Genomic DNA, 23,144 nt, shown 5'->3' with positions numbered 1-23,144 from the left:
TTAGCTTTTAAAAAGATAAAATAAATCCAGACTCTGACCACTTCGCACTGCCTTCTCCTCTAATATCCCAGGCTAAGCTATCATCACATTTAACCTTGATTAATTGCCACTGTCTCTTAGGGCAAGGGGCCCAATCCACAACACAAGCATGGACTGGTACCAGAGCATGGCAGGAAGTGAGCAACATGTGAGCAAGCTAAGCTATATCTGTATTTACAGCCATTCCCTATCAATGGCATTCCCACCTGAAGCTCTGCCTCCTGTCAGATCAGCAGTGGCATTAGATTATAATAGGAGCATGGACCCTATTGAGAATGTGCATGCAAAGAACCTAGGTTGCATGCTCCTTCTGAAAATTTAATGCCTGATGATCTCTCACGGTCTCCCATCACCCCTAGATGGGACTGTCTAGTTGCAAGAAAACAAACTCAGGACTCCTACTGATTCTGCATTATGGTAAATTGTATAATAGTTTTTCTCAGGGTGCTGTCTAATGATAATACCCAAGATAACTATCAAAGACAGTTAATTTACCAAGTGCCAGAAAGTGAAATGTATTAGTAATTGTACGTGACCATTTTGGTCTCAATTTTAATCTTCCAAACAATAGTTAAGCTTGTTAGTATATCTACTTGGGAACATGCTGAAAAGTAATTTCATGACAATACTACTGTCTGAATTAAATGCTAATAGATCAGGTTGACTAGATGTGAATGTGAAGGGAAAAATAAGTCATATAATACCAACAAGTGAGGAAGGGACATAAACTCTCTTGGACAAACATTTTAAAGGTCAATTCATTTACTAACATTATTTTCCATAATTGTATTACCTAGTGAATCTGTCTCACTAAAAATCATACCTTTGAGGCAAATTAATGAGCTTAATACATTTTCTATAATTATATTTTGACTGACTTGTTTAGTTGATTTTAGAACAAATTCCTAAATTTCATTCTTCTAGATAGAGGTCTTTATATTTTTCTAATTCTGTTTGATTAAAGTCTTCTACAGTTTTCATTTTGGAGAGTTCAGATTCCAGATCTTTAACCATGAGCTCCATCTTTTTTTTCGGTACATATATATATATATATACAATTGCACTTTAAGTTCTGGGGTACATGTGCAGGACATGCTGGATTTTTGCAGAGATACATACATGGCAATGTGGTTTGCTGCCTCCATCCCCCTGTCACCTATATCTGGCATTTCTCTGCATGTTATCCCTCCCCAACCTCCCTATTCCCCACTGTCCCTCCCCTATTTGCCCCCAACAGACCATAGAGGGAGGTGCTCCCCTCCCTGTGTCCATGTGTTCTCATTGTTCAACACTCATAAGTGAGAACATGTGGTGTTTGATTTTCTGTTCTTGTGTCAGTTTGCTGAGAATGATATTAAAACAACATCATACACTGTGACAAGTATCACATTGGGACCACCACCTGAGACCTCAATCACATTGGAGTCACCACCTGAGATGTTGATCACCACCTGTAGAGGCCTGCTCTGCAGACCCTGACTCAAGGATGCAATGAATGAATACACTCTCACACACTAGAATATAATGAATCTGGGTGGGCTAGGCATGGTGGTCAGCTGCTTTCAGAGGACGATTTCAGCTAACTGACCACTACTCCCTATCCTTCCTCACATTTATTCAGTATAGATTTCATAACAGAAGTTCTAAGTCAACACACTTGTGGATAATTAACATGGTTAAAAGAGTGCTTTTACAAATTATAAAAGGTCTTGGTTCCGGGGACCCAGAGTAAACACCATTAACAGGTAATTCCCCTTTGACCTCCCCCTGAGAGACCCATCCAGCACAAAGTTTACACGAGCAAACAAATTAGAGTAGAGACAAAGAAATGTGGGGTAAACAGACTTATCTGGGGAAGCTTTATTATCCTAATCTTACCCTATGACTTAAAATTCTGAGGTAAAGAACTGGCTGCCTTTATCCCACTCCATTAAAACCTTTTGGCCTTCCAAAAGGTTTGAGACTATAGTCTTCTAACTTTCCCTAATATTTTGCCAGCCACCCTGAGTGAATCCCATCAATGATTTCTTAAGTGCTATAGGCTTTCTTGAGTTTCTGCTTGTGTCTAAACAAATTAAAATACAGTAACAACTTAATTGTACATTTAAAAATAACTAAAAGAGTATAATTAAATTGTTTGTAGCACATAGGATAAAAGCTTGAGGTGATGAATCCCATTTACCCTAATGTGGTTATTAGGCATCTTATGCCTGTATTAAAAAATCTCATGTAACCCATATATATATATGTATGTATGTATATGTGTATCTATATATATGCGTGTGTATATACACACACACACATACACACAATGTACCCACAGAAATTAAAAATAAAAATAAAAACAAATCAAAAGGGTACATTTTAAAGTAATTGTAACCTGAATAATTATTGTATATTTGTTTCCTTTTGTTTTAAGTCAGTCATTCAGAAAGAAAATTTAAATATGTGAAAAGGAAGCCAAGGCTTGAAATACTTATCAGTAACATTTACTAAGTTGGTAATAGCTAATAACTAGATAAGAGGATGAATTTTGGTGTTCTGTGGCATTGTAGGGTGAATATAGTTAACTATAATTTAGGGTATACTTCCAAAAAGCTAGAAGAGAGGACTGGGAATGCTCCCAACAGAAATAAATAATAAAAGTTTGAGGTGATTAATATACTAATTAGCCTGATTTGAGCATTACATATTGTATACATATATGGAGGAGATATCACTCTTACTCTATATCCCATAAATATGTATGTACACGTCAACTGAAAACATAAAATATTTGATTTCATTTTTTAAAAAAGAATATGAGCCAAACTTAGTGACTTACTGCTAATGAGTAGAATGTGGCCTGATCATTTTCACTCAAAACAGGGGAAGAGGATACCAAGGGCAAGCAGTTTGAGATAGAGGGCCTAAGCTATTGTTGCAAATCCCATGGTGTAACTCTTAACCACATTCCATAAGTGGTGCCAGGGAAACTGGCTAGCCATCTGCAGAAAGCTGAAACTGGACCTCTTCCTTACACCCTACACTAAAAGTAACTCAAGATTTAAACATAAAACCTAGCACCATAAAAATCCTAGAAGAAACCCTAGGCAAAACCCTTCAGGACATAGGTATAGGCAAGGATTTCATTACTAAAACACAAAAAGCAATTTCAACAAAAGCCAAAATATACAAATGGGATCTAATTAAACATTAGAGTTTCTGCACAGAAAAAGAAACAATTATTACAGTGAACTGGCAACCAACAGAATGGGAAAAAAATTTGCAATCTACTAATTTGACCAAGGCCTAAAATCCAGAATCTACAGAGAACTAATGCAGATTTACAGGGAAAAAAGACCCATTCAAAAGTGAGTGAAAGATATGAACAGACACTTTTCAAAAGAAGACATTTATAAGTCCAACAAATATCATCATCACTCATCATCAGAGAAATGCAAATCAAAACCACATTAAGATACCATCTCACACCAGTTAGAATGGAGATAATTAAAAAATTAGGAGACAACAGATGCTGGAGAGGATATGGAGAAAAAGGAAAACTTTTACACTGTTGGTGGAAAGGTTAATTAGTTCAACCATTGGGAAAGACGGTGTGGCAATTACTCAAGGATCTAGAAATAGAAATTCCATTTGACCTGGCAATCCCATTACTGGGTATATACCCAAAGGATTATAAATTGTTCATTACAAAGACATATACATATGTATTCATTGTAGCACTGTTTATAGTAGCAAAGACCTGAAACCAACCCAAATGCCCATCAATGATAGACTGGATAAAGAAAATGTTGCACATATACCCCATGGAACACTATGCAGCCATAAAAAAGGATGGGTTCATGTTCTTTGTAGGGACATGGATGAATCTGGAAACCATTATTCTCAGCTAACTGACACAGGAACAGAAAACCAAATACCACATGTTCTTGCTCTTAGGTGGTTGTTGAACAATGAGAAAACATGAACACAGGGAGGGGAGCATCACACATTGGGGTCTGTTGAGGGGGCTAAGGGAGAAACAGTAGGGGTTGGGGAGGTTGAGGAGGGACTACATGGGGAGAAATGCCAGATATAGGTGACGGGGGATGGAGGCAGCAAACCATCTTGCCATGTATGTATGTACCTATGCAACAATCCTGCATGATCTGCACATGTGCCCCAGAACCTAAAGTACAGATTTTAAAAAGTGCATTATGTGTTAGCTTATTCATCTGAATATCCATTTCAAGCGGACTGGTTTTAAAATCTCCATGGAAATTAAGCTCTTCATTTTAACATTCCTTTAACTCCTTTCCTGTAATTTATAAAAGGTTCTTATATCTGCAGGAATGTACAGAATTATTAAAATGTTTCAGACTAATACTTAATAATTTCTTAAACACATTCTAAGCTACAAAGAAACCAATCAATAAATGATGATCCTCTCTCATTTGTTTCAAGGTATCATAGTTTGAAAACATTCAAACCAAATTTAGTTTTATGTAAGTAATATGAAGAAAATTTTACAACATATATGTCAGATAAAGGATTGACACTAAAACCATATATAGTTTTCATAAATAAACTATTAATATTCATTTTAGTATTAGGTTGGGGCAAAAGTCATCATTGCCCCAACCTAATATGTTAATATAAAACACATATTAAATGTGAGTTTTCACTCTGAGACCAGCATCAATGGGGGAAAAGCATATTTATATATGAATGTTTGCAAAAGGCACAAAAATATATTTTGATACCTTTTGACCACAGTCTGTAAGAAAAAAAGAGCACACACACACACACACACACACACACACACACACACACACAATATCAAGAAGATTATTCAAAGGAGAAAATTAGAAAAGAAAACAGTTTGAGTTAAGGAGGGACAAGGAAAGAGGCATAGCCTGGGCAACATAGAATCCATCTCTACCAAAAATCTTTTTTTTTTTTTGAGACAGTCTCACTCTGTCACCCAGGATGGAGGCATAGTTTTAGAAAGGATATCAGAAGAGAGATCATGTGAAGACTTAAAGACTGTTTTAGGAAGGATTCTAAAGATTTGCGCTAGGACAGTGCTAACAAAGTGAAAGGGATCCAAACCATGCAGAGAAAGATAATGAGAGTAAAATATTAATTGGAATCAGAGAACAAATTAAACTTTTCAGCAAATAGAAAAGTAGCCATGTTGGGATTTCAAAGCCACTGAGGAAAATTTTATTTTTAATTTGGGTGGTGGAAGCAAAATTACTAATTTTACTCTTTTTAAAATCATACTTATTTTTATCACAACATACATATATATACATATAATATATGTGTATATATACACATATGTGTGTATATCAAAAACAACAGAAGTTTATTGATATATGTATCTCATATCTGCATGGGAGGTACTGGTAGAAAATAAGTACATATCCATAATATTTTTAAAAACCAAAAAAAAAATAAAAAGAAAAATTAATCAAGATAATTTTTGATGGTGTTCAAAAATAACAAAGACAGATTTTTAGATATTAAAGGATAGCATGCAAGCACACTACCAAGAGGAAGATTACCAAATACAGACAAAAATATCTTCAGAAACAAAAATTCAAAGTAGATAATGAAGAGGGTAGTTGACATTATATGCCAAAGGCATTGTCCTTACTTTCAATCATTAAAGAATAAATGTAATATTTAGGTATTTCAAAAATGCTTCAGGTTGTGCCATTACTCTGAAAAAGTTTTAAATAGAATAACTTGTTTAATTATAAAAATGCAGATACAGGTCAAATGTCTATTTCAGTTTTAATAAATATATTGAAATTATAGTTAATAAATATTTTTAAAGTTCTAAAATGTTGAAATCTTATCCAGTTATTTCTTTTCCTAATTCATTTTTTTCCTTATTCCTTGATCCAAATTATGCTGTAGAGATTGCATGAACTTGAAACATTTGTTTAATTTCTCTTTTCTTTTAAAGTCTTCAGACTTTAAAAATATCAAAGAAAATTATTATTAAAAATTTAGGGACACTCTTCTCTCCTAAAATATTATTTCTCTTGAGTTCGTGAGTTATATGTGTGTAAACTCTTTTATAACATGCAGTTTATACACTGTATTCCAATAATGATAGATTGAAAACATAACTTTTTTAAAAACAGCCCAATGATTTATACTTTCATTAGTTTCATTCATAGAATTTAAACTGCCAAAATTTATTTGGTAAAAAAAGTTTGTAAACATAAAATACTAAATGCTAATAATAAGTTAAAAATAATAGTTACATTTACATTTTTGTTTCCAAAGATGACCTCAAAGCATTGTCATCAGTAGTTCACAATATTTCAGGTTTGTTCATTCATATCTAACTAAATTAATTTTTTGAAAACTCTCATTTGGTCCCCATAATATTTCTGATTCTCAACTAACTTCAGGAAGAGCTATGCTCATTCTCTGTAAGCATTCTTTTATAGTTTTTTGATTTTTCTCTTTCTATTAAACATTTTTCTTTAGATAAAGTTTATGTTTTCTATGTTTCTCATTCTCAATATGCTCAACTTATAATGGGTTTATCAAGATGCAAGCCCACAGGAGAACCTGTACTGTCAGTTGAAAATCCCTATTCTAAAATTGGAAGCTTCAAAATTTGAAACTTCTTAAATGCAGAAATAATTTTTCTTAGTAGTCAGAAGAAATATGAGTATGTATTAGAACAATTCTCTATTAGAGTGATTTATGTTTTATATTTATTAAAATATATTCTAAATAAAACTCTATTATGTCAATGTCTAAAAATACAAATTATCAGTATAATGTATTTAATTGTGTTGTAACAACTGGTACAGTAGAATATTTTCAATTTACACAATAACAGGTAGCATGTCTGCCAGATATTATTACCTGCTTAGGCAAATTTATAATAAGACAAGATTATGTCTCATGAGAAAATAAAGCAATGTAAAATTGAAAGTTAAATTTTTGTGTACCGACTAGAAAATGCATCCTGAAGCATAAAGTCAATAAAAGTCAGAACAGTCAGAGAAAGCTTCATGAAAAAGGAAAATTTGTGCAGCAAATCTGAATAAAGAGGATAAATGAACAAAGACTAAAAATGCAAGAATAGCATGAGGAAGGCAGAGAGTTAAGAGAGTTGGCCCAATTAATGAAATATAAAACCCAGTGGCAGAGAATTAAAAACACAGGTCCACACAATAACTTGTAAATGAATGCTCATAGCAGCATTATTCATAATAGATAAAAGAAACAATGTAAAGTTCTATCAGCTGATGAATTAATAGCTGCTGTAACCATGCAATAGAATATTATTAAATAAAAATGAAGTACTGATATGTACTACCAAATCGATGCACCTTAAAAACATTATGCTAAGTGAGAGAAGGCACTTATAAAACACTACGCATTTTATGACTCCATTTCTATGAAATGTTCAGAATAGGCAAATCTATAAAGACAAAAATTAGATGATGGTTGCCTAGGACTGGGGAAGGTGAAGAAACATGGAGGTGGGTGGCTGTGATGACTAAGAGATTGACATTTCTCATTAGGGTGATGCAAATGTCCTGAAATTGTTTGTGGTGCTGGTTATACAATACTGTGAATGTATTAAGAGACATTGAGTTGTACAATTTAAGTGGGTGAACTGTATGATACGTGAATTTTATCCCAATAAACTTCTTTTTAAAACATCCAATGGCAGTATCAAAATAATTTCTTTTATTTTCCATTGTGAATATGCTTACTATATATGATCTAAATATCTGTATGCTCATACAATATATTTTTAAAAATTAAAATATTGCCTAGCTATTCGAATACTATGTATATTAACCTAAAAACATTTGCATTTTGGAGAATAGTATAATGTCCTTGGCATCCATTCACAAAAGTGGAGCTAAGAAATAAGAGAATTTTCTGGAATTTTCCATTAAACATTCTTCTCTGATTAAATACAGCTTGCTTCACCATGGCAACACAAATCACTGAAAAATACTGTTTACCCCAAGAATAGTCTCTCAGTTTGTGGGATAAATGATGTATAATTCTTAACTTTCTCAAGGGTAAATATGAGAAAAGAATTAATAAGAAAAATACTGCAGAATGACAGCCACAGTTTTAAAAATAAGCACATTATAAAGATAAAATTATAATGAAACTAATTATAATGAACATATAACAGAAGAATTCCCATTAAAATTGGTATCATAAAGCAATTTATATTATTTAACCAGCTATAGATTCACTGTTGGCATGTTATATTTAATACATACTTGACTTTTGGTTTGAAATAAAGTCTTCATTGTATTCTGTATCTCATCTTGGTGATTCACGTCACAATGTGATGTAACCTCTAGTGAAGCTTCAGACACACACTGTTTATGGAGACCAGCCAATTTTTTTTGAAGTTGTCTTATAATGACCTAACAAGACATGTTTGTTATTAATTTTGTAAATTATCTTATCAAATTAACAATATTTACTTTCAAAAATATCCCCAAATACATTGATTCACCTTATTTTCTTTATGCATACAGATTCCTGCTTATTACTGAAACCACTTAAGGATACAAGAAGGTGTTATCTTCCTGTCAAACTGGTGATCTCTTTCTAGACACTAGATTCATCCCACTAGTCATTTGTCCCCTAATGAATCTGTAATGCTTTACAACCTACTTAAGTCTCAAAAAAATATGTGGGCAAGACTAGTGGAGGTAAATTCTACACAGTGGAATGCTTTCCTTCTTTTTATTAGAAGCACAAATCAATATCAAAGTTCCTCACATATTCAATCATCTGCTGAAATTTTTCCAGTAGATTTCTATATCAGAATAAAAGTATTTTTATTTCAAAGGCTTTAGAGGCCCTAGATAACCTGCTCTCCACATCCCTCCTGACCTCAGCTGCTATGTTTTTCTCCTCCACTCACTTTTTTTGTACTATACATGAACGCTACATGAATTGAAATACATGAATTGAAAATGGGGATCCAATGCAAAGCTAATAAATCACAGATAGTTACAATAATCTTTCCCTGGGACAAAGGTCTTTCCACATGATAGTCTTTAAGCCTTGAAATAGAAATTATGGGCAAATTATTTGTAATAATATTCAAACTAAATTATAAATACAAGTGGAATGATTAATTCAAATTTGATATTGCTAAAATTCACTACATTAATACTAAGGTATTATTTAATAAATCACAGATGACTTTAAAAATTGAGTGGTCATAACAATACATAATTTGAGACTCAAATATGTTCAGATTTAAGTAAATACTTCATGAATGAAAATAAAATTCTACCAGCTAAAATATAGAAAAAGCTATTTAAAAAGTATTACTAAAAGATGCAGAAAGGTACACTTCAAACTTTACTTCAAGGCATTTTAGTTTCTCTGGAAAATTTAGAATTAATAATCAGAGTAAATTGCTGAATTGAATCTTAATTTCAAAATACTCATTGCTGATATGGACATTCCCTTTTAACTGCTTCATTGTGTTGCTAAAATGTGGCCACAAAGAGACATTAAAACTTTTATTTCAGCAGTATTAGCCAATGTCATTAATGTTAATCTATTAAAAATCTTTAACTCAACATTTTGTAAGTGACACTACATCTTACTCAAAGTAAAACATCTCTCAGCTTTAACTTTCATTTGGTAGAAATGAGGTATGTTTCTAACCTGATAAACTGAATACATTTATCACCTATCTGCCTACCTAACCTACCTACCTACCTACCTACCTACCTACCTACCTACCTACCTACCTACCTACCTACCTACCTATCCATCCATCCAACTAAACTCGGCATTTAGCCAAGGCCAAATGTGGCTTTAAATTTTATTTCAGAAATATTAAAAAAATTATATTTTTTCCCATTCTGTTGGTTGCCGATCCACTCTAGTGACTGTTTCTTTTGCCATGCAGAAGCTGTGGAGTTTCATTAGGTCCCATTTGTCTATTTTGGCTTTTGTTGCCAATGCTTTTGGTGTTTTGTTCATGAAGTTCATTGCAGCACTGTTTACAATAGCAAAGACCTGGAATCAACCAAAATGCCCATTGATAATAGACTGGATTGGAAAAATGTGGCACATATACACCATGGAATATTATGCAGCAATCAGAAATGATGAGTTTGTGTCGTTTGTAGGGACATGGATGAATCTGGAGAACGTCATCCTCAGCAAACTGACACAAGAACAGAAAATGAAACACTGCATATTCTCACTCATAGGCGGGTGATGAAAAATGAGAACACATGGACACAGAAAGGGGAGTACTAAACACTGGGGTCTATTGGGGGGAAAAGGGGAGGGCCAGTGGGAGGGGGAGGTGGGGAGGGATAGCCTGGGGAGAAATGCCAAATGTGGGTGAAGGGGAGAAGGAAAGAAAAGCACACTGCCATGTGTGTTCCTATGCAACTGTCTTGCATGCTCTGCTCATGTACCCCAAAACCTAAAATCCAATAAAAAATTTTTAAAAAATTATATTTTTGATACTTACTTCTCTTTCTGCTTTCTCTTTTTCATATTGATATATACATTCTTTTAAACGTTTGCAGTTATTAACTATCTCCTCATTTTTCTCTCTTAGGAGATGATGTTCCTTTTTCCTCTCAAGAAACCTAATATTAATTGTTATCTTGCTTTTGTTATTAGCTTTCTTAAGTGCATGAACTAATTGCTGTCGAAGCCATATATTTTTGCTTTCTAGTTGAAGTAATCTCTGCTCCAGAGACTCCTGCTGTTCAGTGTGTGGGTGCACATTATCTTCTTCATTTTTATACATGTATTCGACTTTCTTTAATTGGCACTGTATTTCACTTAGGTCTCTTTGTGCATGTTCTAAAACCAATGTATTTTCTCTTACAGCATCTCCTGCATAATTAGTCATTTTTAGGCTTTTGGATTTACTTTGAACTTCAGAAAGTGGTTGATGAGGCATCTCATTGTTATATATTACATTATTCACATCAACATTCATTTTTCCTTGCAAATGAGCATCTCCTGAAGCATGGAAAGCAAGTTCTTGTTTTTTGCTTGAAGCTACATTTTGATCATGGTCTTGTATAGCAGAAGCCAGTCTAGGATGATATGATTCAATTTCTGTCTTCAGTATTTCTTTGTCTTGCTTTTCCTTCAGTTTAGAAGTGAGCATTGTGTTCTCCGCTGTCAGAACTTTAAGTTGCTCACTATATTCAGGTGCCCTTTTTGTTAATGTTTTCTTTTTCTGTTTTAAGGTAATCTGAAGTTCAGCATTCTTTTCTTTTAAAATCTTCATGTCCTCAAAGTATTTATTTTCCTTCTCCTGGTTCAGATGTCTTAGTGTGTCTCTTTCCAGTTTTAGCATGGCAATTTCCTTTTCCAACACGCAATCTTCATGTAAGAGATCATTTTCATTTTCACGAGTGTGAGAAACCTAAATAAAACAAAATAAACTTTTAGCTAGCACCCCCCAAAAGGGCATATCTGAAATTAGAGAATAACTTGTACATTTATGCAATGAAAGGGTTTCCATAAATAGCTATTATTTGAAGAACCATTGAATCAAAACTTTGCACACTATAGAGCACACATTCCCCAAAGTTCAAACATTTATTTGAAGACAATGAGTTCATGAATGTAAAACAGAAATGATAAGATAATTCTTAAGAGCCTCAGAATTGAAAGAAAAACTTCCCCTGAATTACAACAAACTCAAAAGCATAAAATAAAAAAGATTAAATCAATGTTACTACTAAGAAAATTGGGTCTACACTCTGATGTCTAACCTGTATAAAACCCCATACTAAGAGCATTAGTGCTGCATATATTTAGACAGAAAAAAATTCTTGAAGCTCTTTCAGTTCCTTTTTCCTGAGAATGTTCTATAGATTTTCTATTAAAAAAACTATAGTTAATTTTAAGAATTATATTTGTGAATGTTTGATAACTTCAGATGTTGTAGGTACCAAGCACTTTTACATACATACATCAATGAACCCATTTAGTTATCACAATTCTGAAATAAAAAGATTAAAATATAAACAAGTTGTAGGATTTTCTCCAGGTCTTCTGAATCTACATCCAATACTTCTTCACCAAATCACACTTAATTCTATTGGATAAAGATATAAATATAAAAGAAGTCTTCTATTTCAAAACAGAAGTGGTAAAGAAGATAAAGTTTAGAGAGCTCTACTTAGAAAACCATGAGCTTATTTACTATAGCAATAACTTCTGTTTCCTCTTGATAATGTTTGAGTCAGTATTAAATGTTAACTAGGAAAACTACACTAAACTATGTCGCTTGGAACAAAATACTTACCAATAAATTATCACTAAGTATATGGTATGGGTTATCATTGTTTTCAAAAGTTCTTTGTCTGAAATAAGATACCACTTGGATGACATAATTTATAATAAATAACTGTAGCTATAAATGTCATAGTTAATTTTAAGATAAGTTTTTTGTTAGATTTAGACTTAAATAATACATACTAAATCAGAGGGATATTAAAAGTAATATGGATGAAATAAAGTTAGAAATAAAAATTTTTTGCCAGGGATTGATATACCTGATTGAAATTACTTCTTAGAGACTTCAATTCCATGTCTTGCATTCTGTGAGCCATTTCAATTTGTTGTCTCACTTCTAATTCTTTTCTATGTTGCTCTTTGATTCTTCCTAATTCTTCCCTAATGTTTTCATTTAACATATCGATATTTCTTCTCTTCTCTTCTTCTTGGTTTAAAGTAAACCTGCCATTAAATACACTTATCTTAAAATTCATTTTGTTAGAAAATAGAATTCACTTTAACATCTACCTGTTCCTATATTAGTTTATTATTCCAATAAAATTCCTATATTCTTGAATATTTTTTTCCTTTCTATTTCTCAGGTATTTAATTTATTACTCTCTTCCAAATGACATATATACTTGAAAAATAGTGAGAAAAGAACATTTTCTAGTCAAAAAGGTTCTGCTACTGGTAACTTCAACAACTGTTATGGAAAAGAATATTATAAGCTATCCAGTAAATTTATAAGTTGAAAATTACTATTTAAATGTATCCCACAGTCAAAATTAGTCCTCAATGAGGACAGGTCATTTAGAGTTAACTGATTAAAATCACATTATTTTTTATAAGCATGTTTACAGATTCATTAGACATTAATATTCTTCTTTATAAAATATGGCAAGAATCCCTAAAAATAATTTCAATATAAAATCTGAGACAAGGCTAAAGAGTCTAATATGTGTTATTCCATATACCTTTTGCTTCTTTTATGAGTAATACTTTAAATGTATCTTGTTATTATATATTTTATCAACAAATTTTAAATCTTTTAGAATAAGACAAAAAATATTTAATTAAACAATATGTATTTTTAACATAGAACTCTGAATTAATTTTATTTATGTAGGCAATAAAGAGTTGTTGAACAAACTAATCAGAAATTTACCCTATATTTTTCTTTATACTCCATGCACATTAAGGTTAAAAGTGTATAACTAAAGGAAAATTATTTTGGGGGGGCAAAGAATGGCTGTTTCATACTCTCTTTTTTGTAAATGAATATAAATTTTCTTGAGAACATTTAGAAGTAATGAACAAAGAACTTCTTAAAAACCTATCATTTAACCAAATATTTTTATATTGAAGAATTTATTCCAAGTCAATAATTAAAAATTTAGAAAAATATTTACATGCAGTTATGCTTTGCAGCACTTATTATAATACAACAAATTAAAAATCAAAAAAAATTAATCGTTGAAGTAAATAATGAAAATGGCCTTCTATATAGCTATTAAAATTCTGATTTAAATACATATGCATTTAATTATTGTGAATATGTAGAAGTATTCACAGTGAAGAATTTTATTTGACACTATATTTTTCCCAGTTAAACCTCAGTCAGCTAGTACAGAAGGTATCCTATGTACTTTTAGTATAAAAAGTGGAAATATTTATTTAAAAGTAGGATGTCATACCTCACACTGCAGAGCTCTTGCTGCCATTTAACTTTTTCATTCTCTAACTGAAATTTTATTTTTGCTTCTGATAGTTCCTTTTGTAGTTCACAAACCTTCTTTTTCATTTGTTTCATTTTTTCTGTAAGTTGTTTACAATGATATATTTTAAGTTCCCTTGCTCTTTTACAAGAAGGTTCCACATCCAAGATTTTTGAAAGGATGGGTGAATCTGTCTCAAGGAGGAGACAGAAATAAAATATATTAGTACTTTTGGGATATAAAGATCTGCAAATTTTAACATTCACTAATTCATACACTGAAAAATATATATTGATTGCCTATGATGTGGAAGGCATTATACTCAGATCTGCAGATTAAACAGAAAACAAAAAAAAAAACCTTTGCTCTTGTTTAGCTTAAAATGTACTGAAAAACAAAGCCCCAGAAAAGTGAAAATTGTAAATTCAGATAGATACGGTAAGAAAACAGATTGCTAAGAATTAAATTTATACTAGGCCCATGGAAAATTCCCCCAAGGAATGTATAGCTACACTGAAGAATGAAGATTGAAAGGGAAGCAGTTGTGCAAAGAGGGAAAGAAAGCATTTTAGCCAGCCTGTGGCATGTGCATTTTGTCTCTGACAAAATGTGCTGTAACACCACCACAGCTCTAATAATCTGTAAGTCATAGTTCTAATTGCCCTCAGAATGTATGATTGTGCATGCTTGGAATTTTTAAGACATACAGAAATTCCCAACACAAACCACTATAGTATCAAGACATAAAAGTAGAAACACTTGAAATTAAAGGTATGTTTTTAAAGAACTAATTAAAATTCATGTTCCTATAAATACCAGTTTTCCCAATGTAGATACCACTATTAACATTATTTAGCTCAAATATTTTCATCAAATTTGAAAAATAAACACTGGGAGATGAGACTATTAACAGATCAAATATTGAAATATTCATTTTAATATTACTGAACTGTAAAATTTACCTGCTCCCAATGTTTGTTCATTCTTCCATTCTAAGGCTATATTTGAAACAGAGTTTTGCATTTCAATGGCAGGCTAAATGGGTTTGGAAGAAAAATGATTAATAATGAATGTATACTTCACAAAATACATCATTAAAAATAATATATATTTAATTATATATATATATTAATTATAAAACTCAATACCTCAAAATCAGAAGGCTTCTTAGGAGGCTCTATAAAGCAAAAGAGATTTATCATCAATCATAGGTAAATATGACAAAACCAACCACAAATGAATGTAGTGCTAGTAACTTGAGTCTTCTTGCTAACTTTGAGAGTTGGGGGTTTTCTTTTGGTTTGTTTCTTTAGGACACTCACATGACAGAAATACACTGAAGAAGCTAAGAATCTAGGCTTCCTAAGACATGCACTTAAGATTTCAAAAGGGAGAATGTGTTGTGCATGCAAAATGTGTTGATATTAATATGTACAAGCTGGGTGATGAAAGGAGAAATGCTCTTTGATCAGGGGAGCAAATCATGATCTGAAAAACAAATGTCAAAGCTGAATATAGAATCCTACATCATATATTTAATGAAATACATTAGAATAATTTATATCATTACATTCATCATGCTCTTTAATTTGTTCTACAAATGAGACTGTATAACATTATGATGAGAGTTCAGCTGAATGCAGAATTGACATCTCATTACTGAAAGTGTTATAAATTGATCAACTTGAATATATACTTAGGGAATAATACTAAATATAAATATTTATTGTTTTCCATATCCATGTGGTGTAACCATATGCCTACATTTCTGAAACTTCTAGTCTATCCTCAGAAATTTTCTTGATTAGCTCATGCAAAAATGTATACAAAACTCACAGAAAATAATGTATAATGAGCTTTCAATATTGACATGTTTATTTGAAAATGTATGGCAACAGGCTTATTGCATATAAGTAACATTTTATATTTCAAAATCAAGACTATTCATTTTAAAAAACAATTTTAGAATTTAAGTAATAAATTCAGTAATATTTTAGTTTCTAAAAGTTAGTCTGGCTTATTTGTCATGGTAAGTGTCTAATGGATTTTTATAGAACAAAAATTTTATCAAAACACTTTGCTTCATTAAAAATAAAGCCAATGCTCTTACTTTCAAATACCTCTCATTTGAATAGCTAATATCAACAAAATACATATCTTTTATGCCTCATAGTAATAGAGGAAAATATTGAGTCATGGTTGTTTACTCCAATTCGAGTAATGCTTCCGCTTCTGGTAATCCTGGAATACTCACAATATAAGCTTCTGGAGTACAAATATCCTAAATGATCTGAGGTGAATTCACTCAAGTTTTCTTTTCAGAAACCCCAAAGTTGCCTAGTATCTTCTTTCTTGCCCCATTTCCTGCCTCACAATCTCTCTTCCTTAGCCAAAATAATGTCTAAATCTGTGGTCTTGATTCCTCCCATTCAACATCTTATAAAATTAATTTTCCCAGCACTTTCTTTCCCTCTGATTAGGGGTAGTATCTGACATCTTTAATTACTATTTCTTTACCTCTTTTTTTACCCCTCTGGACAGAAACATACTCAGAAATAAAAGCAATATAGTGCTTTCCCTTAACCCTGTTATGTGTTGACCTTCTATCCAACTGCCCTTCTTCAAGATTTTTTCCAAAGGAAAGGCTATTTCCTTGTTACTTAAGAGTGAGGTCCAAGAACCACCAGCTTCATTATCACTTGAGAACTTATTAAAAATGCCAGAAACCCAAGTCTGTTGAATCACAGCATGCATTGTTAACAAGGTCTTCAGCTGATTTTCTAAAGTTTGAACTCTTCTTGTCTATACTGAGTATGCATGACAAATTATACACACACATGGCTGTGCAAATATGCTCATATTCACCTATGGCAGATGAATCAACTCTCCATGGTTAGATGCTTCCATCTCTAATGCTTTCTCACCAGTGAGAAAAAAAAGGAGTGACATGTTTGCTGTGTAGTTCTCTAAGAAATTTTGGTATGGAAGGTTGCCATATTTTCCCCAACTTTCTAACCATGTTCTATCTTTTTCCAAAGAATTATTTTATTTTAACATCTTCCAATATATAAAGCTGCTTCTTTTCCCTCATGTACTCCCTGTACTCTCTGTCTTCCTCCGTCTTCATTTCATCTTTTACTCCTTTCCTCAGGTCTTTGAGTATGTTGAATTTAAACTAATAATTCAGCTCTCTTTCTTTGGCACTCTGAATATAATCTGATAAGACATATAACTTTCACTCTTTTTGTTCTTCCAGACTATGCCATAGAAAATAATTTTCTTTGGCTATCAGAGTTTGTGAGTCCTCATGCATTTAGACAAACATTTGGTCAAATTATATTTTAAATAAAAAATGTCCTGGATTTCCTTGTTAATTTTCTGTCTCATAGATCTGTCGAATATTGACTGTGAAGTACTAAAGTCTCCCACTATTATTGTGTGGGAGTCTAAGTCTCTTTGTAGGTCATGAAGGACTTGCTTTATATATCTGGGTGCTCCTGTATTGGGTGCATATATATTCAGGATAGTTAGCTCTTTTGTTGCATTGATTCCTTTACCATTATGTAATGCTCTTCTTTGTCTCTTGATTTTGTCAGTTTAAAGTCTGTTTTATCAGAGACTACAATTACAACCTCTGCTTTCTTTTGCTCTCCATTTGCTTAGTAAATCTTCCTCCTTTTCTTTATTTTGAGCATATGTGTGTCTTTGCACATGAGAGTGGTCTCCTGAATACAGCACACCAATGGTTCTTGACTCTATCCAATTTGCCAGTCTGTGTCTTTTAACTGGGGCATTTAGCTCACTTACATTTAAGGTTAATATTGTTATGTGTGAATTTGATCTGCCATTTTCATGCTAGCTAGTTGTTTTGCCCATTAGTCCACACAGATTCTTCATAGTGTTAATGGTTTGTACAATTTGGTATGCTTTTGGAGTGGCTGGTACTGGTCTTCCCTTTCCAAGTTTAGTGATTCCTTCAGGAGCTCTTGTAAGATTGGCCTGGTGGTGACTAAATCTCTCAACAGTTGCTTGTGTGTAAAGGAATTTATTTCTCTTTCACTTATGAAGCTTAGTTTGGCTGGATATGAAATTCTGGATTGAAAATTATTTTCTTTGAGGATGTTGAATATTGGCCTCCACTCTATTCTGACTTGTAGGGTTTCTACCAAGAGATCTGCTGTGAGTCTGATGGGCTTATATTTATGGGTAACCTGACCTTTCTCTCCAGCTGCCTTTAGTATTTTTTCCTTCATTTCAACCCTGGTGAATCTGACAATTATGTTCCTTGGGGTTGCTCTTCTTGAGGAATATCTTTGTGTTCTCTATACTTCCTGAATTTGAATGTTAGCCTGCCTTGCTAGGTTAGGGATGTTCTGGATATTATCCTAAAGAGTGTTTTTCAACTTAGTTTCACTCTCCCCATCACATTCAGGTACACCAAAATAAGGTAGATTTGGTCATTTCACATAACCCCATATTTCTTTCTTTTGCTTTTTTTTTTTTTGAGTCGGAGTTTTGCTCTTGTTACCCAGGCTGGAGTGCAATGGCACGATCTCAGCTCACCACAACCTCTGCCTCCTGGGTTCAAGCAATTCTCCTGCCTCAGCCTCCCAAGTAGCTGGGACTACAGGTGCATGCCACCATACTTAGCTAATGTTTGTATTTTTAGTAGAGATGGGGTTTCACCATGTTGACCAGGATGGTCTCGATGTCTTTACCTCGTGGTCTGCCCAACTCGGCCTCCCAAAGTGCTGGGATTAGAGGCATGAGCCACTGGGCCTTGCCATAACCCCATATTTCTTGGATAATTTGTTCATTTCTTTTCACTCTTATTTCTCCAATCTTGCCTTCTCACTCTATTTCATTGAGTTGATCTTCAATCTCAGTTATCCTTTCTTCTGCTTGATCTCAGATCTGTACCAAGCAGACCTAATAACCATCCACAGACCTCTCCACCCCAAATCCATGGAATATACATTCTTCTCAGCACCACATTGCACTTACTCTAAAATTGACCACATAATTGGAAGTGAATCACTTCTTAGGAAATGCAAAAGAATGTAAATCATAACAAACAGTCTCTCAGACCATACTGCAATGAAATCAGAACTCAAGATTTTAAAAAAATGACTCAAAACTGCATAACTACATGGAAACTGTACAACCTGATCCTAAATGACTACTGGATAAATATTAAAATGAAGGCAGAAATAAAGATGTTCTTCGAAACCAATGAGAACAAAAACACAACATACCAGCAGATTTAAAGCAGTGTAAAGGGAAATTTACAGCACTAAATGCCCACATGAGAAGCAAGGAAAGATCTAAAATCAACACCTTAACATCACAATTAAAAGAACTAGAGAAACAAGATCAAACAAACTCAAAAGTTAGCAGAAGACAGGAAATAACTAAGATCAGAGCAGAACTGAAGGAGACAGAGACACAAAAACACTTCAAAAAATCAATAAATCCAGGAGGTGGATTTATGAAAATATCAACAAAATAGATTCACCACTAGCCAGACTATTAAAAAAGAAGAGAGAGAAGGATCAAATAGATACAATAAAAAATGATAAAGGGGATATCATTGCTGATTCCACAGAAATGTGAACTACCATCAGAGGTTATTACAGACAACTCTATGCATATAAACCAGTAAATCAAGAAGAAATGGATAAATTCCTGGACACTTACATCCTCTGAAGGCTAAACCAGGAAGAAGTTGAATCCTTGAATAGATTAATAACAAGGTGTGAAATTGAGGACACAATTAATAGATTACCAAATAAAAAAAGTCCAGGACCAGATGGGTTCACAGCCGAATTCTACCAGATGTACAAACAGGAGCTGCTACCATTCCTCCTGAAACTATTCCAAATAATACAAAAAGATGGAATCCTCCCTGACTCATTTTATGAGACCAATATCATCCTGATTCCAAAACTTGGCAGAGACACAACTAAAAAAGAAAAACTCAGGCCAATATCCATGATGAACATTGATGCAAAAATCATCAATGAAATACTGGCAAACCAAATCCAACAGCACATCAAAAAGCTTATCCAACACAATCAAGTCAGCTTCATCCCTGGGATGCAAGGTTGGTTCACCATATGCAAATCTATAAATGTAAGCCACACATAAACAGAACCAAAGACAAAACCACACAATAATCTCAATGGGTGTAGGAAAGACCTTTAACAAAATTCAACAGCCTTTATGCTAAAAACTCTTAACAAACTAGGTATCCATGAAACATATGTCAAAAAAATAAGCTATTTACGACAAACCCACAGCCAATATCATACTGAATGGGCAAAAACTGGAAGCTTTCCCTTTGAAAACTGGTACAACAAAAGGATGTCCTCTCTCACCACTTCCATTCAACACGGTAATGGATGTTCTGGCCAGGGGAATCAGGCAAGAAAAAGAAATAAAGGATATTCAATTAGAAAAAGAGGAAGTAAAATGTCTATTTGCAGATGACATGATTGTATATATAGAAGACCCCATCGTCTCAGCCCCAAATCTCCTCAAGCTGATAAGCAACTTTAGCAAAGTCTCTGGATACAAAATCAATGTGCAGAATCAGAAGCATTCCTATACACCAATAACACAAGGAGAGCCAAATCATGAGTGAATTTGCATTCACAATTGCTACAAAAACAATAAAATGCCTAGGAATACAACTAACAAGGGATGAAGAGGACCTGTTCAAGGAGAACTACAAACCACTGCTCAAGAAAATAAGAGAGGACACAAACAGATGAAAAAATATTCCATTCTCATGGTTAAGAAGACTCAATATCATGAAAATGGTTGTACTTCCTAAAGTAATCTATAGATTCAATGCTATCACCATCAAGCTCCCTTTCTTCACAGAATTGGAAAAAGCCACCATAAACTTCATATGGACCCAAAAGAGAGCCGACATAGCGAAGCCAATTCTCAGCAAAAAAGACAAAAACAATAACAAAAAACAAAGCTGGAGGCATCACACTTCCTGACTTCAAACTAGAGACATCACGCTACCTGACTTGAAGCTACACTACAAACTGCAGTAACCAAAACAGCATGGTACTGGTACCAAAACAGAGAGACAGACCAATGGAACAGAACAGAGGCCTCAGAAGTAACATGACACATCAACAACCATCTGATCTTTGACAAATCTGACCAAAACAAGCAATGGGGAAAGAATTCCCTATTTAATAAATGGTTTTGGGAAAACTGGCTTGCCATATGCAGAAAGGGGAAACTGGACCCTTTCCTTATATCTTATTCAGAAATTAACTCCAGATGGATTAAAAATTTAAACAGAAGACCTAACACTGTAAAAACCCTAGAAGAAAACCTAGGTAATACCATTTAGGGTATAGGCATAGGCAAAAACTTCATGACTAAAACACCAAAAGCAATGGCAACAAAAGCCAAAATAGACAAGTGGGATCTAATTAAACTTAAGAGCTTATGCGCAGCAAAAGAAGCTATCATTAGAGTGAACTGGCAACCAACAGAATGGGAAAAATTTTTTTGTGAGCTACTCATTTGGCAAAGGGCTAAAAACAAAAATCTACAAAGAATTTAAACAAATTTATAAGAGAAAACAACCCCATTAAATAGTTGGCAAAAGAGATGAACAGACACCTTTCAAAAGAAGACATGTATGCAGCCAACAAACATAAGAAAAAAAGCACATCATTGTGGTCATTAGAGAAATTCAAATCAAAACTACATTGAGATACCATATCATGCCAGTTAGAATGGTGATCATTAAAAAATCAGGAGACAACAGATGTGGAGGGGATGTGGAGAAATAGGGACTCTTTAACACTGTTGGTGGGAGTGTAAATTAGTTCCACCATTGTGGCAGACAATATGGCAATTCTTCAAGGATCTGGAACTAGAAATGCCATTTGACCCAGCAATCCCATTACGGGGTATATACCCAAAGGACTATGCAGTCATAAAAAAAAGGATGAGTTCATGTCCTTTGCAGGGACACGGATGAAGCTAGAAACCATCATTCTCAGCAAAGTGACACAAGAACAGAAAACCAAACAGCACATGTTCTAACTCATAAGTGAGTGTTGAACAATGAGAACACATGGACACAGGGAAGGGAACATCACACACTGGGGCCTGTCAGGGGTTGGGGGGGGTCAAGGGAGGGATAGTGGTGGGGGGGATTGGGGAGGGCTAATATTAGGAGAAATACCTGATGTAGATGACAGGGGAATGGATGCAGCCAACCACCATGGCATGTGTATACGTATGTAACAACCCCGCATGTTCTGCACATGTACCCCAGAACTTAAAGTATAATAAAAAAAATGGTTCTTACCTTCTATTTTCCCATTTATTGTCTTGATCTCTTTTTGATATGAAGTCTGAGGTAAACACATATAATTCTGTGCAGCATGCTCAGAGTTAACCTATTAAATGCAATATCAATAATAATCTATTTAAAAACTTTTTTTCTATAACAAAATTTCCCAAGGTTAACCAGTAGCATGATCTTGGCCTACTGCAACCTCCCTCCCCCAGGTTCCAGAAATTCTCCTGCCTCAGCCTTCTGAGTAGCTGGGACTACAGGCAAGAGCCACCATGCTGGGCTAACTTTTGTATTTTGTGTAGAGACAAGCCAGGCTGGTCTCAAACTCCTGACCTCAAGTGATCCGGCTGCCTTGGCCTCCCAAAGCACAGGGATTACAGGCATGAGCCACTATGGCCTGCCTCAATAAATAACTTCAATTTCAAAATAATAATAATGACAATAATAATTTGTTTTTATTTAAAATCTTTTTTAAAACACTACTTTAATTTTTTACTTCAGAGGCAATTCGATTTAAGGCTGTTCACATATTGAAAACCAAAACATTTCAAGAGAAAACCTTACATACGCTCTGTAGATCATGCTTATCTTTTATCTTCATGAGGCTATTGACTAGGTTACTGTGCATTAAAAAAATCATATTTACAGAAAATTAACCCGTGGGCATATTTCAAAAAGGAATTAACTTCAAAGCATCTCCCTTACTCTGTTGTTATCACTAAATATAATGAGGCATTTCGAACAAAATATAATATGATTAAACATTTGAT

General features: G+C 33.5%; 1 protein-coding gene across 1 annotated transcript in view; it reads right to left on the bottom strand.

Annotated features, from left to right (window-relative positions):
• ANKRD30A (ankyrin repeat domain 30A) overlaps window positions 1-23,144 on the bottom strand; it is a 215,475-nt gene that overhangs the window by 69,842 nt on the left and 122,489 nt on the right. The window contains exons 33-39 of the mRNA XM_078332937.1: window positions 22,384-22,474; window positions 15,185-15,213; window positions 14,999-15,071; window positions 14,016-14,226; window positions 12,597-12,780; window positions 10,544-11,458; window positions 8,307-8,456 (exon numbers count right to left, since the gene is read on the bottom strand). Coding sequence (XP_078189063.1) covers window positions 8,307-8,456; window positions 10,544-11,458; window positions 12,597-12,780; window positions 14,016-14,226; window positions 14,999-15,071; window positions 15,185-15,213; window positions 22,384-22,474 — 1,653 coding nt within the window. The remainder of the gene's footprint in view (window positions 1-8,306; window positions 8,457-10,543; window positions 11,459-12,596; window positions 12,781-14,015; window positions 14,227-14,998; window positions 15,072-15,184; window positions 15,214-22,383; window positions 22,475-23,144) is intronic.

Source organism: Callithrix jacchus, chromosome 7 (assembly GCF_049354715.1).
Source record: "Callithrix jacchus isolate 240 chromosome 7, calJac240_pri, whole genome shotgun sequence".
NCBI classification, from domain to species: Eukaryota; Metazoa; Chordata; class Mammalia; order Primates; family Cebidae; genus Callithrix; species Callithrix jacchus.
The sequence above is the reverse complement of the archived record's forward strand: the minus strand, read 5'-3'. Positions and strand labels throughout refer to the sequence as shown.